At 41.4% G+C, this 19,200-nt stretch overlaps 1 protein-coding gene across 5 annotated transcripts in view; it reads right to left on the reverse strand.

The window, feature by feature from the left end:
* Positions 1–15,051, reverse strand: part of STXBP5 (syntaxin binding protein 5) — a 160,273-nt gene extending 145,222 nt beyond the window's left edge. For 3 of the 5 annotated variants that reach the window (XM_089530231.1, XM_089530227.1, XM_089530226.1), the window contains exons 1-2: positions 13,862–15,051; positions 11,978–12,075 (exon numbers count right to left, since the gene is read on the reverse strand). In XM_089530231.1, coding sequence (XP_089386357.1) covers positions 11,978–12,075; positions 13,862–14,017 — 254 coding nt within the window. In that variant the 5' untranslated portion in view covers positions 14,018–15,051. The remainder of the gene's footprint in view (positions 1–11,977; positions 12,076–13,861) is intronic. The other 2 variants (XM_089530230.1, XM_089530229.1) reach the window with 1 other exon arrangement.
* Positions 15,052–19,200: the final 4,149 nt, after the last annotated feature.

Here is a 19,200-nt window from a genome sequence, read left to right on the forward strand (position 1 = left end):
AAGACGTCAATCTGTGAAAATTCATTATCCCAGACACTTGTCAAACCCAATTTCAGGATGCATTTAATAGTACAAACTTCTCCTGGTGCATCATAAGAACTCAACTTTTGCTGATCTCATATATGCTACATTTTAAAATAAATCATTCATTCCCATAAAGCAAGAACGGACAACTATGGCCTTCCAATCTTTTTGGACTGCAGCTCCCACAATTCCTAAGCACTGACTTGGAGGGGGGGGGGGGGCGCAAGGCTCAAGAGAATTATAGATCAAAAAAATGAGGCACAGTTACCCACCCCTGCTATAAAACATGCACTCTAATATAAAATACTATATTTAAAAGGAAATTTAAAATAATTACCAGACATTTCTTATGATTAATCCTAAAGATTTTATAAAACCAATTTTGAAAAGTACCTAACAGATAAAAATAAATCTATCCACACTGAAACATAAAAGTGGAAGCTTACAAAAACTACATTTCTGGATTTCACAACTGAGTATCTCAAAATTGTCTTTTGTGAACTTCTTAGACTTCCAATGATTGTTTCACAGAATCGGGAATTCCTTTGGGTGAACAAAATGGAGGCTATAGGTCCATGTACCTCCTACACCCCCCCCCAAAAAAAAATTTGGCTAAAATAGCCCTTAAGCATAATGGAAGCAATTTTGCCATGTGGAGTCCCATGGGAATTTATTTGCAGGTTAGAGAAAGGCCTCTCCTGAGTCCAAAACTGCCCAAGCCTAAAACATGATAAAATTTTCCACACGCTACGTAGGATGATAAGTTCAAAGTGGTATGTGGTATGAGAACCTTTTTAAAATGGCAAGTAAACCAGAAGTTATGATGAGCATTTTAAAAAAATAAATAATTCAATAAATAAATGGGAACCTCAAAATAGAGCTAGAGGGGATGCACATTCCCTGCTCCTGACTTAGGTGGTAAAGAGAGATATTGAAAGAAATAAACCTATAGCAATTTTCATTAAAAAGCCCTGAGATTTTGGCACCCAGAGAATACTCTTCAATTCCTATAAACAGAGTGTTTAAACTGAGGTCAAATTAGATACATATAGAAGTGTTCCTTCAAGTGGTAAAAGGCACATGTTTGTCATAGTATGATTACCTTTCCCTATATATTTTGCATTTAGCATATTTAGCATTTAGCATATTTAGTTTGTTGATTGGTCACTGATGGTAAACAATGGCTTACTTTGGAAGTGTGGTTGTCATGGAAGGAAGAACAGGTTTATCAGAGCGAGCACACATCCTCCCAATGTCTAATTGGACCCTCATGAGCTGTTTCTTTATGAGAAACAAGTGATAACCTCTATAGGGAAAGTGAGTGAATTTTAGTCTAATACTTGTTAAAAAATCTTAGTTGTGTTCAAGAACTTTAAAAAAACAACAACTCAGTACAGTATAGTTGTTAAACCACCATTTAAGACCCAATGGTTAATTTCACCAAACAAGGCAACTTATACAGGGTTCCATTTTTTGGCTGATCTTAGTTTTCAAAGAAGTAGCCATGTTAATCTCTTGTGGCATAAAAAGGAAGAAGGAAGGGGGAGGAGAAAAAAAGAAAGGAAAATAAATGTGGCAGCACTTTTAAGACTTAAGAGATTATATTTTCACAGTACCTTTAAGGCATGACCTTTCGTAAATATAAACCTACTTCTTCAGATTGATAATAAATGCTCAAGTATATTAACATAGTTGGGGAAGTGGGATAGAAGGAAATAGACTTAAGATATAAATCATGACCCTTGCCCTAAATTACACACCTCCTTTTTGGTTGACCTTAGTAGCAAACCCCAAAATAGTTGCAATTAGAAACTTGCCCCTCTCCTTTTGTACTAGCCTTTCACCACCGCTGTTGGGGTGTCATTGGGGCTTGAAGCCCCAAGGACACCCCTTTCCAGGCCGTGGGAAGCGGCCTTTTGCTGCTTTCCGCGGCCTGGAAAAGCGGCAGATCAGGGCCTCAGGACTGCCGCTGTAGCAGCTGAGGCCCCGATCCGTCGGGGAAAGGGGCGGGTACAAGCCGCCCCAGAGGGGCGGTCTGTAACGCGCCATTGTATCTTAATCAGTTAGGTTTTTTCTTTCTTTCTTATGAAATGCCTCCTGCGAGTACCCAAAATGAAAGGCGTTCCCACACCGGGTATTACCCATGCTGGGGGCAGGACCTCCAGGGGGGACTTCAGGGTGGGACCTCCACTTTCCAAAGGTGGGACTCTCAGAGGTGCGACCTCCCCAGAAACAGCTGAAGGCCAAGGAGTGCAGGGGGAAGAAGAGGAACAGGGATACATCTCTTCCTCCTCTTCCTTCCGCCTTCCCAGGCCTTTAGCTGTATCCAGGGAGGCAGCTAAAAGTTCAAGAGGCTGGGAAAAGAGGAGGAACAGGCACACACCTGTTCCTACTCTTCCCCCACACTCCTGTGTCTCCGTGTGCCAACAGAAATCGTTTCACGTGCCAGAGAGGTCACATATGCCATAGGTTTGCCACCATAGTGCTATAATCTAAGAAATCATTATACCACACTGGCTCTCACTATAACATCCCTAGGTAGATTAAACAGAGCTGCAGCTGGCCCTCTAGATGAGCTAGGATTGTACTGTTAGTTTCTCACAGGAATTCCATTGTGGAATTAAGATACGTTATACCCAACCGTCATCTTTATAGAAACGTATACAAAGAAGAAATCGTTGGAACTGTATTGTCTATATTTTAAATCAGCCCCTTTTTCTTTTGTGACGCTAGCACAGCTGTGTAAAGGCTGCGCCAGCGCCACAAACCCAGGAAGGAACTCCGTTTCAGAGCTCCTTCCTGCACCGTGGAAAGGGCGCCATAGGCACCCTTCCGCGGTGTCAGGACATCATGTCCGCGCCACCCTGTTTGGAGGTGGTGCAGTCATGACGTCCTAATGGCGGTGCCCATGTAGAATGGGCGCCGCCATTTTGTACGTACTGTGTACGTACTAGGGTTGGGGGCGTCTGAAAGAGCCCCAGGCAACCCTACTACTTACACAGTACGTACTAAAAGGCCTTCTGGAAAGGGCCAATGATATTTTTTAAAAATCTGGAGAAACAGAAGAATTAAAAGAAAGAAGAAATATTAGAGGTGGACCCCCAGATCAGTTGGTTTAAATATTGGCAAATTAGAGAAGATTGGAAAAGAGACATATCTAAAGATGGTATAGAAGTAATGAGACAGAATTTGATAAGCTTATTAAGGGAAGTAAGACAAAACTAATTTAAAAAATTATAAATTTTTGTTAAGTATGGAAATGATAGAAGAAACAGTTAAAACAAATATGATAAGATGGTCCCAAAATATAGGGAGAGAAATACCTCTTACCAGTTGGGAGAATGTTTGGAAAAGATACCTTCACTTTACTAAATGTAATAATTTAAAAGAGAATTATTATAAACTGTTCTTTAGATGGTATATAACCCCAACTAGGCTTGCCAAAATAGGCAAACATGGCAACACAAACTGTTGGAAGTGCAATCAGCAAGGTGGCTCTTTGTACCATCTTTGGTGGCAGTGCAGTAAAGCAAAAATAAAAAATTAAAAAAAAATTGGAAACTGATACACAAAAACATAACACTCACACTTAAAAAAAATATTCCACTGAATCCTGAACTATTTTTGTTGGATATAACTGATGTAATACCTGATAATTTGGTTCAAGATGAAGTGAGTATTTTGTTATACATGATTACAGCTGCCCGACTGATATATGCGAAATATTGGCAATCCAGTATTATCCCAACAATAGGCGAGTGGAGTTTGAAACTGACTGAATTAGCTATATCTGATATCATTTCAATGTCCAAAAATGATAGAACCTCACAGCAATATGAAGAAAAATGGGAAAGGGTATCAAAATTATGGGAAGACAAAAATAATGGACAATGTAATGGAGACTGAAATAATGTATTTTTGTTTTTTTGTTTTTTGTGTGTGTGCATGTTTGTTATGTATGTACATTATGTAGCTGTTTCAATACAGTTAAAAAAAGAAAAGAAAATCTTGTGATAAGTTGGCTTAGAGTCGTCATAAGTCAGAAATGACTGTAGCATGTTTTCAATTTATTATATTGTCTTCTGAGTATTCCTTGTCTAAGAAAACCATATCAAATTCATGGGGTCGCAACTTGAAGGCACATACACACACTACAGCTTTTGATTTATAATGGTCTCTAAAGTTTTTAGGGGGGGTTAATTATTTTTTCTTTTCCTTTTTTAGTTTTAGTTTGTTTTAGGAGAGCCAGCATAGTGTAGTGGTTTGAGCCTTGGACTGCAACTCTGGAGATCAGGGTTCACACTCTCTCAGCCTCAGAGAAAGATAATGGCAAGCCCCCTCTGAAGAAACATGTCAAGAAAGCCTTAGGGTCACCAAAAGTAAAAAAAAAAAAAATTACTTAGAGGCACACAACAACAACATAGGTTTTAGTCAGGCTTACCATATTTTAGCAATCCGTATCAAATCCACAAAAAGAAAAAATGAAATGCAAGAGACAGTTGAAGTACATTACAGAAAATCCACTGTCTGTTGATACATATTTAATGGGAAGCTTCTTCAAAGGACAGTAATAATAGAGTTAAGCAAAAGACTGTTAAGTATTTTTACTTGGGATAAATACATTAAACAAGGCCCTACTTAGGAAGTGTTACTTTTTATGATTTCGTCTTTCTATACCAAGTAATTTCCTGTTTAGTATTTCAAGCCTAAGCTAAATAGTCTCCTCTGTATCTTTGAGGAAATTCCCAAAAGAAATCAAAAAGATGTACTCAGCAGGCTCCTTGTACTTCAGGAACTCCCGCGTCAAGAAGTCAGAACTTCTAAATCCTTTCACCAAATGTGGTGAAGGGTATATCTTTTATCTTTATGAAATTTATGAAGGAAGTCAGACTTTTAGAAATACTCTGTTAATAAGGTGTTTGGTTTAATCAGTAAAGAGATACTATAAGCACATAACTAAGGACAATCTCAGTCCTAAACCTGCAGTGGGGGAAAATATCAACCACAGCCCAATCTACATCACAGCCTGTCTCTTAACTATGCTGGGTTATTTTTGAATAATTTTGCCCCCCAACAGGCATACAGGCTTCTTTAAAGGAGGATCATTCTGATGATGGTTCTTTATATAATATCAATACCTCAACTGAGCCATACAGAACATGACTCCAAGGCAAACTGATTGGATTATTATTACACAAGCATGTATTGAAAAAACATTTTTCAATATTGTAGATGTTTTTTAATGTATTTTGGGTACCAAATTTAAAAACACAATTAAAATGTTGTGTCATACACAGTTCTTTTGCAAATTCAGTATTTTTTTAATCAATTCAGTTCTTACTCAGCTTTGATTAAGTGTAGATGTGGATGTTCCAGTGCAATTTCTTTTAATGATTTTGAATGGATTTTTGTGTTTCATATCAGCAAAGTAAAATGTTTCAAAAGTTTATTAGAAGACTTTAACCCCTTTCTTACTCTTTGCAGGACAATTCTTTGCAGTATCATTTCATTCAGTCGTATATTACAATATAGAAATGTCAAAGTAAGTTGTGGGGAAAAACTGTACACGATGGAGCAAATGTGAGATCATTTTTAGGTTTAAAATATCAAATTCCTATAAAACCAGCATATATTTTAAAAAAATTTTTTATCACTCTCAATTTTGCAGGCCTGTGTTGCTGTCTAGTTGCTTATATTCATGCACAACATCACACCCTAACAGGATTGTACTTCTGCACAACAGCAGAAATAAGAACTTGTCCAGTAGACCTACATCAAGTGAATATGTAGTTCTGAACACAGCTGTCAAAGGTGGAAATGCTGTTGTAGAAGCACAAAGACATGTTCATACAGAGCAGTATGCTTGACATTTTGCTTCAATTCAACATTTCTCCATAGTCTGCTTGTGTTCCTTTGTAGTCATTTCCTGAGTAAGTGCTCCATAACTATTTAACCATTTAGTGGCTCAACTGTAGCTTTTGCAAGATTTTCCACTCATCCCCAAACAGGCAGGTTCTTGTTTTTATTCTTCCTCCAATTACATCCATCCCCCTACTAAATGCAGCATTGGCTGTTATTTCCCAATTTTTAAAGCAGAATAAAGAAATGTGTGTGCAGCTCCATAAATATGTGAGAATGGGAAGCAATCTATATTAGAATTCACAAACATGGTGAAGAAAAGGGAAAAATTGATAACTACCTCCTGTTCCTAGCCACCACTATCATCAGTTACTGAAACCCAAATAACAACCCCCCCCAAAAAAATAAAGAAAGATTATTTTTAAAATATTAGACAAAAAGCATGTTAATTTTATTCTGCTTTATAATCTTCAGGGAGTGAAACAATCTGAGACAGTTCCAGGAGGTAACACTATATGCCACGTGAGGGTTACAAGCAAGATGAAGGGCCTCAAGCAGGTGGGGTAAAAAGAGCGGCCAGAGGCTGCTCCCACCCCAATCGCTGCAGGACTGCTGTAACCAGACACCACAGTCCCAAAGCTGGCTGCTGCCATGGTCCGAACACTGCTTTTGCGGTTCGGTTTGTGCTACCTTAGGAGGCATGGCACGGCTCTGACATGGTTTGGGGGCCTGGAAAGTGCCTTTTTTTTTTTTTTTTTTTTTTTTTGCCTTTCTGTTTCAGGCTTAAGTTGCATTTCTAGCCTCATCTACACTGTGCTCACATTTCAATGCAAGATTGCCAATAGATTCATCATCAAAAACACCTCTTTAAAGATACAGTATGTATCAATGTCATTGAAAAACAGCCAAGGATCTCCAACTTAAGTAAAACAGCACAGCAATAGAGTGCGCAACACACGAGCAATTCACATTCCTCAACACTAAGTAAAGAAGCATTCTTTAACAGTAAGTAAAAGTCTCAAAATAGTTGAACCAATTATATTAAAAGGTTAAAGCCCTTTAACGTCTGGCAAGGATTTCAAAAGTTTCACAAGTTTCCAGAGTAACAGATGTAATTACTTCTAGTCAAATTCCACTGTAGACATTAATTGAAATATTGATAACACAACTAATAATGCAGTTAGTTAATGCTAAAAACAGTCTTGAAATCTATATGGGGGCCGACCTAGTTACTTTTCACTAGTTTCACAGTACAACAGAAGTCCCCTGAAGACAACTGACTGAGAGATCAAGAATAGTTATACTGTACTCATGTATAAGTGCAGAAATTTTAGTCAAAAATTGACCCCTCCCCACAAAAAACCTCAGTTGACTTATCCACAGGTCAATGTAAGTACTGTACATTAACTCTAACTTAAAAATGAGCCATCCCCTGGTAAAGGGCAAGAGCATAATCGGTCCTGGGAGCACTGATTACTTTCTATTATCTCATCCATCCAACCTTTAGGGTGAACACAAACAGTTATGCCTGCTGGAATTACGTTCAATTTATCCATGGGTCATATCAAAATCCATAATCCATAATTTTTGCCCCAAAACCTGACCTTGACGGTAATCTTCTTAGCTGTTCCTTTGTATGGGGCAAGGCCATCAAGATGGTCTACCTAACTAGGGGGAAATGTATTGAGGACATATGAAAAAAACACTGTCACTGGAAGAGGCACAGTTGACTGAAAGTGAATGGCCATACTACTTATTTGTAGAAAAGAGACCTTACTTACATGAACTCATAAAGTGAAACAATATTTAGCTAGTTCTGCAAATCAACTGCAATACCAAGGAATCATGAATGGAAAACACAACCAAAGAATACATGCAGTTTAAATGGGCCCTCATATAACTATTTGGGCTAAAGTGCAAAACTTAACCTAACTAAAGTGCTTTATACACAATTTTCAAAACATTAGACCCACTGACTGGTAAAAACATTGTTCAGTGCTGTATATACTGGACTGGGAGCCCACAAATTAAAAAAAAAACAAAACATTTCCATTAGAACTGAAAACAACAGAAGGCTGGGATTTTTTCCTCTGCAGAAAGGCTACAGCTACACTGAAGGCTGACAGGATGGGAACAATTACAAACATCTAACTTCTCTTGGTACTAGTAACATCACCAATTATTACTTCCAAGTCCCCCAACCCTAAGATTACAGGCCAGAATCCAACAGGAAAGTTAGGAAGGAACAACCTCCTTTCCCCTTTGCAATCCACTGTGCATTCTAAACATTTATTCCACAAGGCTGGAACCCCCTTGACAGCTGGTTTTCAAGTAAATATCTAGACTGAGGATTGGGGGGGAGAGATAGTTCTGTTGCAGTGATGCTGCAGCACTAGTACAGAACATGTGTTGGGCCAATACTTACAAAGATGCGTATCTGCTTAAAATATATACCAACTAGGGAAATATCCTGTATTAGAAAAAGCAAACACAACTGGTAAAAGCTGGGGACAATTCAAGTACAATTCAGTACAAGGCACCCCGAATACTCCTCCTGGAACAATCCTGCAACAAACCTGGAACAATCACGGACTAGCCACTGATCTCACTAGTTGGTACCTCATGCAGATTTCTTTATTCATGGAGGATGTGATTCCCATTTAATAACATACTTGCAAGAACTGTACCACCAGCTCACCTACTACACTGGCCATTCTCATTACACTTCGGTCAACTCAATTCAAAATGTATGTTTATAAGTCTGCAGTTCAAATTAACCATAACAAGGGAAATCAAATTTCACTATAACTAATTGAGCTAATTAAGCTAATATCTAATTAAGATTTCACACCAATCTTTCACACAGACAAACAAATATATAGGAAGAAACATCTTGAGGATACAACAATACAGTCAAATCATAAAATGCGCGAAAGTAGTATCAAATACAGTCATTACAAGATTTTGTTGAGTTATATCCAGTGGAACTTTAGGAAAGGGACAGAGGTGACTGAGCTTTCGAGAGTCAAAAACGTTGAATCAATATTTTTTTATTTAGTGCAAATGGTTAATAGTTACAACTGGAAAAGTAGGAAGAAAATTTTACTGTAACACCTTAGCTGGGTGCAAAGATAAAGATTCCTTTCATACAGTTGTTTCCCCCATTTTAGTTATAATAACTAATTTTAACAAACAGAATAAGTTGTGTTAGGAAGCTAAGCTTTCCATAAAGTCATTATTTGCAAAATCACAGTTCTAACACTTCAGACTGGTACAAGAGGGCAGCATGTGCATCAAAAATATGAAAAAAATGTGAAGGGGTTTTGAAAGTTTCCTTTGGCCTTTGTATTTTACTCTGCTTGAGAAAATAAAAACAAAAGTTCCTCCTCATGGCTTCAAAACAACTTCCTAGATTTTAAAGGTCTACTGTTCACACACCCCACCTGCATTACATAGCTAAAAAGGTAAAAAGTAGCCATATCAAGTTCAGACTTCCCTCAGACTTGTCAAATCTCTCAAGAAGCATGCTAAAGACTTTCTCTTATCCTGAAGAGGCTGTTTCATCTTCACATCTTAAAGGTACAGATGACATAGCATGAAAGGCAATTATCCTCATGAACATGTTTGCGCATAATGTACTTCCATTTCTTATTTATGAGACTTTGAAAAGCATGTAAAAGCAACCTAACAAAGATCAGTAATTCTGTCTAAACGTATGGCACCAAGTATGTAGATTACTTTTTTAAAGTAGCTAAAATGCTCATCATTACAGTAACAATGGAGAGATTAATTACTAAGTCAAATTGCTAAAAATCTGTCTCTTCATTTATATTAATGGTCAATTTTCAATATTATTAGTTGCTTCATGGGGGGGGGGGGTCTCAGAGTATCAGAATGAGCCATATTTGAAGGCTTGATCACGCCCTAAGAAACGTATTTCAGGACCCAGTTATGAGCTTCCAGCAAGCTGGTTATCTTATTCCCACATCCTCTCAGTCAATAATCATTAATGTAGATTGGTTTACCCCAAGTTATCCAGCTTCTTTGAGTTTTCATTATATTCTGCAGAATTCCAGAACAAGTAGCAAAGTTCCAACAGATACTGCCAAGAGGAGAATCTTTCATTACAGCCCTACTATTTGTCCTTGCCTCAGGGTGAACATCATGGGTAACATCCTAATCCACTCTATTGAGGTATGTCACTGTGTGGAAGCTGATCAGTCTCAAAACCCAGAAAATTTGGAAATGGCTACTCTTCCACCTAGAGTAAGAAACACTGCTACAAGTAAAGAAAAATTGCTGCACACTATATAAATTGAATTATTTTAGTTTGTAACATAAGATATATATATATATATATATATGTGTGTGTGTGTTCAATAGAGCCAGCATAAAATTACAGATACTTTAGATTTACAAGCTGCTGCTATCTATATTTACTCATTTTTTAATTTTGCAATTAGTTAAAAAATAGCCTTGATTTTCTCAAAGAAAAGTAAGTTAAATGCTTAATTAAAAATAAATAAATCCCACCCATTTTAATAAAGCTGTGTCTTAGTTAAGTGTGCACAGGGTTGCATACTTTGTAATTTTAGATGTTAATGCGCTAGAAGAGATATTATTAAATTTTACTGCAAACCAAGATGAACTATTTTTATTTATCTCATTACAACCACCTACTGAAAGAAAATCACTTAATAACTCTGTCAGCTCATTTCATCTTATGAAGCCAGAAACTTTCTACTCCTTAAAGTTTTTCATTACATACAATACTCTTAATCTCTCATTTATTGCTAAGAGAACATATGAAGTATACAGCATTTAGTGTTCTGCATTTCATCCATATTAATACAGTCCTCCCTCCATTCTAGCAGACTTGGGATCTGTGTCCCTTGACTATCCATGGGAGGCAAACAGAGGGGGTTAAAATGGGGTGCGAGCCCATGGCACATGCCCACATACTCCTCCATTCAAGCTAATAGGGCCTGAATATGCACAATTTTCCATTTTTACGGGGGGGGGGGGGGGGGGAAGGTGTCAGGATCCCCTGACAAAATGGAGGGCTGTAAGTAAAACTATGCATTTCAGAAATATACATTTCATCCATACTAGGAAGCAAAATCATACAGCATATGCAATACACTCATTACTGAATTATTTTTATTTCTACACTTCTACAAGTATAAAGACACAGACAAATATCATTTATGACAGGAACAGTGAATAATCAAATAAATAATAGAAACTCTCCTTGCTTTAAAATAAAAAATAATCTGAACTTCATTTCCAGGTACAATCTGAAAAGGAAGAATTGCTGTACACTCATTATACAGCATTTGTTTCTTTAAAAATAAGTGCCAATTACAGCTTTATAAAGCAGAGATGAACTATGAGCAATTGTTTTTCATATTTCCAGGTTATAATAGAGGTGGAGAGAAAGTAGATATGGATCTACTAGTTGATCTCAGTGATCTGCAGTAGATCAGCAAAAAAAAAAAAGACTCACTCCCAGCTGTTTCACATTAGCAGTAAGAAAATGACTCCCACAATGTAAACATACTCTTTGTTGCTGAAGCAAACAAAAAGGTAAGCAGGAATAATTTTTTCACTTGAAACTCCTTTAACTTCTGATATTCAAAACAAATTGCTGGGCTTAGAATACATTACTTTTAAGTGAATGTCTTTTGCACCACACTCTGGATGATAGATCTCTGAAATCTTGTATTAAAACAAATAAAAAATTCCTGGGGTTTTTTAAACCTAGATCCTGGTCTATCTCTCCATGGTTGACTGCACAAAAATTAACTATCCTGTATTAGAAGGTGTAAATAGACCAGACAAATTGTTAGCCCAAAGAAAATACTGTAACATGTTCTCCCATATAATTCTAATACAGTAATATATTCATTCCAGTTTCTGTACACACACATCAGAAGTAAATGCAAACGGGCGATAACAGCAGTTTCCCCCTCCCCCATTCAAATGCATACCTGGCTTGCAGAGTGCTTTGTCACAGTAGCTCCAGTACTACTACACAGTATGCAAGGGCAATCTTCTTAGCAATTTTCTTTTTAGAACGTAATAAAAAGGATACAGCCTTAAAGCTCCAGTCTGAGTCCCAATGGCAAGTATCTTCTGAACAGGATCAAAAGCCAAGGCCGAAGGCTGATAGGGAAAACCATGGCGTACAGTCTGTCAAGTCAGGCCAGTGAAGCAATAGTGGGGTCATGAAGGAGGAGAAAAAACAAAAAAACAAACGTATTAAGAAGAGGCGATTTCATTTTCTTTTCACTTAATCAAGGAACCACAAGGTATTTAAGAAAACAGAATTATCTAAATGGATCTTTATCACTGGAAAAAACGTGGGTGTAGATTTTACTCAGCCCTCACTGAACATGAAAATACTAAAATGAAATCTTAATTTCAACCTTATGTGTATTTAAACAAATCAATCTACTCATTCACCTGTCACCTGCATGGCATTCCTACCCTAGCCTTTAACACTTTGCATAGATATAGCTGTAGTTTGGATGTTTGTAATAGAATTGAAGTCAGTCCCTAGGAAATGTCATGATGCAGCCAGTCCTGTAAATTACAGGGCCACCAATTATATTGCAATGGCTCTTCAGAATGCCATGGTTATTTCTCAGAAGTGGGCTTTGAATGACATGAATTTGCTATTCCAGTATTGCTATCAAGATACATCTTTTACATAGCTATTAATTGCAATGGAAGTCTAGTGTCTTCCTCCTCATTACATAAATAAGCACACCTCAGTTCAATATTCTGTGACATCCAAGTGTAGAAGAATCACACGTATCTAAAGCTTTTTAAAATGGAAAAACAGTATCCCCTCTCAACCTTCAATCAGTCTAACTTGTGTAAAGACTGGGGAGGTGGGGGCAGGGGAGGACTCAATGCAGGTAATACTAGCCAAACAAGAATGCTTTTCAAAAAAAAAATCTTATTATACCACACACTGCAATATTCAAGGCATGTACTGGATCATCCACAAGCGAGCCATGCTACAGCCACTTAGGCCACAGGTGTTGTGAAGGTAGTGATGAGCATTAACGTTCGCCTCGTTTTGCATTCCTATTTGGCACAGCTGGGGAATTAATCTGCTGCATCATCCTTTTGGAATTTAGACTTCCAATGGCATTTACTGTACCCACAGAAATACTGCCATCAGAAACTCTTCTGCAGACCTACCCACCCACCTACCTCCCATCCTAAAATTACTGAGCAGGGTTATTCCCTATGCATTTTTCCTGAGCTGCATTTGCTGAAGCCTTTCAAAATGCCTCTTAATGCAGATAATTTGGTACCTGATCCCCACATCCCACCAATGGCCTCCTATCTGTCTCCACAACAACAATGCAACCCTTAGCTATATGTGTGTGTATGTATGTATAATCAGAGCAAAAGGCCTAAGGGGTGCATTGGTGCTGGTGTCTGTGTTTATAATGTGTATACTACACACACACACCTACACCCCCTTCCATCCTTTGCCCTGGGGGAAGTGGAGGAATATGTGTGTGTGTGTGTGAATCACACACACATATATATGTCTAAAATCAGGGCGAAGGGCCTAAGGGGTGCATTGGTGCTGGTGTGTGTGTATGTGTATACACACATATACCTGTGCATTTTTGGAACAGCCTAAGATGCAAAGGGGGGGGGGGGTGTTAAATTGCCCTGGGAAGAGACTGATGCTTCTAATAAACAGAAAGGGCCATCATAGCGTCATCGACGCCTCCTCCTCCTCTTCCTCCTCCCTCCCAATCCAAAGAGAGAGAGAGAGAGAGAGAGAGAGATGTCTATGGAGAGCCTGAGAAGCAGAGGAGCCCAGAGCCTGCAGAACCCATCATGGCTACATCATCCTCCGCCCCCCGCCTTCCCCATCTCTTCCCACCCGGCTGTGAAGAAGGGCTGCAGCAGCAGCAGCAGGAGGAGGAGGCGGGTGAGGCTTCTTCACCTTGCAGAGCTGGAAGTGCTCGGACTGGAGGGTCTCCTGGATGTCGTTCTCGCGGGTGGCCGTCTGCGGCGGCTGCTGCGAGGAGGACGCCGAAGAGGAGGACGAGGAGCCGGCGGTCAGGCCGTCCAGCACCTTCCTGATGTTGAATTTCCTCATGGTCTCTCCTCCGGCGGCGCACCCTGGTCTTCGCCCTCCGCCTCCTCCTCCTCCTCCTCCTCCTCTCCACCCGCCTCTGGCCGTGGCTCCCGCTCCCGCCTCGTCACACACACCTCAGACCAAGCAAAGGAAGGAAGGAAGGAAGGAAGAGGGGAAAAGGAAGGGGAAAGGGAGGAAGGAAAAGGGAGGAGGGAAGGAGGAAAGAGGGGAGGAAGGGAGGGGGACAGAGAAAGGAGGAGAAAGGAAAGGGAGGGAGGAGGGAGGGAGGGAGAGAAGGAAGGAAGGAATAGGAAAAGCAGGCAGGCAGAAGGGAAGGGGAAATGAAACGGAAGGGAGAGGGAGGCTCCAAGCGGGCCAAGTCTCTCTCTCTCTGGGCGTCTGTTGTTCCTCCCGTCCCTTCATCCAGTCCTCAGCCTCTCCGCCACCGCCATCCTCTTCTCCGGGGCAGGGAGCAGTGTCTGGCCAGAGGGAAGGGAGGAGAAGGCAGGGCCCGGCCGAGCAGGTGGAGGAGGAGGGAGGGCTCCCGGCCGAGGAGGAAGGAGGCGGAGGAGTCAATAAAGCCCGGCGAGCGAGATTAGCGCAGCCAGAGCAGCCTCCTCCTCCTCCTCCGCGGCGCTTCTCCTCTGGCGTCGCAGAAAGAAACACTCCCCGGCCGCCTTCCTAGGCTTCGGGGCGTAACGCCGGCCTCCTTCTCCCGGGGAGAGAGTCCTTAATGCCGCCGCCGCCGCCGCCTCCTTCCTTCCTTCCTTCCCTCCCGCTCCGTCGTGAGGCGGGCAGCCCAGAAGCGGTGACAGCAGCAGCAGCAGCAGCAGCAGCGACGACGAGGCGGAGGAGGAGGGCGGCCTCAGCTCCCCACCCCTCTCCCCTGCTCCTCCTCCTTCCAGCCTCGCAGGAAGGGAGCTGGAGCCGCCTCAGCAGCGGCTGTCATTCCCTCAGACGACGACGACGGCGGCGGCGGTGGCAGCGGCCTCCCTCTGCTCGCCTCAGCGGAGGCTCACACGCCCCCACCGCCGCCACCCTCTTCCCCTGCCTCCGCCCTGCCCTTCCCGGCAGCCCCGCCGCTGTCTGGAAACCAGCGACGGCGGCAGCAGCGTGCGCCCCTTCCTCGCCCTCCTCCCCGCCGCCCCCCCTGTGGCTGGCAGCCGCCGCGGTGGCCTCCTCCTCTTCCTCTCAAAGCCGCTGCTGGTGGTGGCCCAGGCGGAGCATGCGCACTGCAAGGCCTCTCCGCCCGCGGTACCCGGATGTGGCGGTTTTACTAGTGGCGGTGGCTGTTTTAGGGGGGGGCTGAGGAGGGAAAGGTCCAGGCAGGGGACAAGGGCTCTGTGATCCCCGTCACGCCTGAACTGAGGCGCCCCGGTTGGGCACCGCTTTCACTGCCATTTTTATTGTGCACTTGTCGCTCCACATTCGCCAGGGCTAAGGGCACAAGAGCCCCCCCACACACACACACACACCACAAATAACACAAAGCCCCTCTCTAGGGATCTCTAGGTCCTCCGGTGCAACTCTGTGGTCAACGTCTGCCAGGCATGGATCATAGGTTTGCATTGGAGGAGCTACAAAGGCCTAGTAGAGTGTACGATAGTCAACTTTCACTAAAAGTTAAAGGAATCTCTAGGTCTTTCGGTGCAACTTTTAGTTAAAGTTGACCATAGAGTTGCAGTGGAGGACCTAGATATTCCTAGAGAGAATGTATTAAAGCCACGAATATGGAGGGATGAGTATATTTATACCCCGCTCTTCAGCCAGAAATCATCCGCTTTGAGACCACCCTAACTGCCCTGGCTCAACGCTTGGGAATTACTTTTGTGAGACATTTAAGCCTTCTCTGTCAGAGAGCTCTGCTGCCTCAGTAGGATTCCCTGGCACTGAGCCAGGGCAGTTAAAGCAGTCTCAAACTGGATTATTTCTGCAGTGTGTTCTGCACCAAAGACTGTCAGACCGGCTTACAGATAGTTAATTAGACATGCTATGGGACTCTGGGGACGATAGTTTGTGGTGGCACCAGATATTCAGCCTTCTCTGTCAGATTCTGAGGCCCCCAGAATCCCATGGTATGGAGCCATGGCAGTTAAAGTGGTGTCAGGCCGAATTGTTTCTGCAGTGCAGATGCAGTTCCCTGGAAGGCTTTCCTTCCCCCAAATAAAGGTGCATGGGGATCACAGACTCGTCTTTCCTTGCCTGCCCCTTTATACAGGCTGTGCTATGGGTGATAACATCTGGAGGGTGCAAGCCTCTTTTAAGGTGCATCTAGGCAGAGTGCAGTTTGGCACCACTTTAAAAGTGCTGTTGGAGGTTGTTGTGTGCCTTCCAGTTGTTTCAGACTTATATGATCCTATCGTGGAGTTTTTGTCTTTTCTTGGCAAGATTTGTTCAGAGGAGTTTGCCATTGGCTGAAGCTGAGAGAATGTGACTTGTCCAAGGTCACCTGTTGGGTTTCACGGCCAAGTAGGGATTTGAACCCTGGTCTGCTAATGTCCTAGTCCAATACTCAAGCCACTGTGCCATACTGGCTCTCTTTTAAGTGCTGTAGCTCCATCCTATGGAACCCTGGGATCTATAGTTTCACAAAATCTTTAGCTTTCCATGCCAAAGAGTGCTGACACCTCATAAAAAACAGATCCCAGGGTTCTGTAGGATGGAGCCTTGGCAATTAAAAGTGATGTCAAACTGCATTATTTCTCCCATGTAGATCCACCTGTTTGGGCTGAATGAGGCTGGGAATCCTGGGCGAGGGTAACTAGACGCCCTCCTTTTCCAGGACATGCCTTACATTTCAGCCTTCTCTCCAGGAGGAATTCCAAAATGTCCTCCATTCTGAGAATGACTAAGAAGCATGATTTTTATTAGTGTTTTTAGCTTTTATTTGGTAATGCTCTACATTTTTCTTGAAGGTCTTCAATTTTACAATGCCTTGTCCTCCTTTGTGGTATGACATCTGGCTAACTTGCTGTGGGTGCTCTTTGCTGAAAGTCACCGGCTCTTACAACAACAGTGGGGCTTGCTGCAGAGGGAAAAAGATTGCGTAGGATCAAACTTCATCTCATCTTGTTAAAGTATTTTATTCTAAAAATGTAATAAAGGGCGAGTCACACAGGTCCGGCTGGTCACGGCTAATCTCAGGCCAATCCTTCCTATGACTTTCCCACCCTCAAAAGCATGGATGTGCCAAGGAGAAGAGCAATGGCCTCTAGAGCACTGCTGCTGGAACTCGTGTGTATATCTAACATCTGCATCCACACTGCAGAAATAATCCAGTTTCACACCACTTTAACTGCCATGGCTCAATACTATGGAAGTTTTATAGCTCTGGTACCACAACAAAGCAGAGCTCTGGTGTCACAACAAACTACGGTTCCCAGAATAAAGTGTCAAACTGTACTATTTTTGCAATGTGTGTGCAGCCTATTCTCTTAATTGTTTTCCGTGGTTCTTCCAAGTTTGTAGTGCTCAAGAACTGACCTAGGAGAAACTCACTTGGAGAGGAGGAGTTACAAAACAGCCAAAATATTATGTTTGAGGTTGTTTTCAAAGGAAGGCATCATTGAGGTGAGCTTTTGGAAAGGGTCTCTGCCTTGAAATGGAGGACCAAAGTGTTCTGCAAATTTAAGCAAGGATTTAACTATGAGGCCCAGAGATTGTTTATCGTGGATAGATCTTGGGCATGAGTACCTTCAAAGGTATGGTGGAAGGTGTGGTTCAGCTTGGGACAAGCAGGTGTGCAGTTTAACTAGGTTTTTTCCCCCTACAACCACCTCCAGTCTTTTCAAGGATTACTGTAAATCACTAGACTTGTTTCAGTTACTCACATGATCCGCATAAGACACTTCTGTTGAGACAATTTCAGGTTATTACAGTAGGCCCTTGGAATCTGGTGGGGTTTGTTTCCAGAAAAAAAAAACCTATTGATGGCCAAGTCCCATTAAATACAATGACATAGTAAAATGGTGACCCTTATGACAAAATCAAGGTTTGGTTTGTGGAATGTATTATTTATTTATTTATTGGAATATTTTCAAACCATGGATGGTTAAATCCATGGATAAAGAAACTGTGGATACAGAGGGCTGACTGTACAAGATCTGGGTGTTTGGTTTGTTGGTTGGCTGGCATAATCATTCTAAACAGATAACAGAATCTACAGTTATTTTCATATTTAGCAAGGTTTGTGATCTTGTGCACACATATCGGGAGTATACCTAACTGGACGTGTTGGGTCTGATGTCCAGAACAGAATCAGATTGTATGAACTACAATTAAGCATCTGTTTCAGGATTTCTGCATCATGTTGGTGCTGATAATTTGGAAGAAAAATTAAATTTACTGTCCAGCTAGGCATTGGTCCAAAACACACTGAAGAAATAATCCAGTTTGAGACTCCTTTAACTGCTCTGGCTCAGTGTTAGAGAATACTGGGAATTGTAGTGTATTGTGGCACAAGAGCTCTCTGAGAGAGAAAATTAAATGTCTCACAAAATTACAGTTCCCAGGATTCCCTAGCATTGAACCAGGGCAGTTAAAGCAGTCTCAAAGTGGGTGATTTATTCAGTGTGTTTTGGACATAAGTCTTAGGGACCAACTAATAGCAGAGCCAGTTCAAGCTGCCTGTGTACAAGTAACCTCAATCTGTAGATATCACTGGGCCTTAAGTTTTATCCACAGACAGTGCAATTCTATGCATATCTACTTAGAAGCCTGATTCAATTCAATAAGACATACTTCTCTGGAAATTAAATAGCAGACTTAATAGCACAACCTTTCTTGTGCATCTCCAGGTGTCTCTGGGTATTTTGGTCACAATCCAAGACAGAGTTACATACATGTAAACTTAATTGAATTAAATGGCTGCAAGTTTAATTAAGTCTGCCCTAGTAAACTGTATTATGGGTAAAATGGCCCTGAGCTTCTGAACGACCTTTGCTATTTCTATTCCAGAATTATTTAAACACTGGACTTCTAACTCTGACTATGAAGTTAATTTTAAAGGCCTGAAATCAAATGGTCTAAGGCTTAGTTTTAGAGTTGCAGCAGAATTATTTATTTATATGAAGTATTTTTACCCTGCTCTTTAGCCCTAAAGGCTCCCAGAGCAAATTACATACATCCTTAGGAAAGACAATCTCCCTCCTTACAAACTTACAGTCTAAAAAGACATGACACGCAAAGCAGAGGGAACACTGAAA

This window comes from Sceloporus occidentalis, unplaced genomic scaffold (genome assembly GCF_023333645.1).
Source record: "Sceloporus occidentalis isolate IW3139 unplaced genomic scaffold, rSceOcc1.0.p SCAF_6, whole genome shotgun sequence".
Lineage (NCBI taxonomy): Eukaryota > Metazoa > Chordata > Lepidosauria > Squamata > Phrynosomatidae > Sceloporus > Sceloporus occidentalis.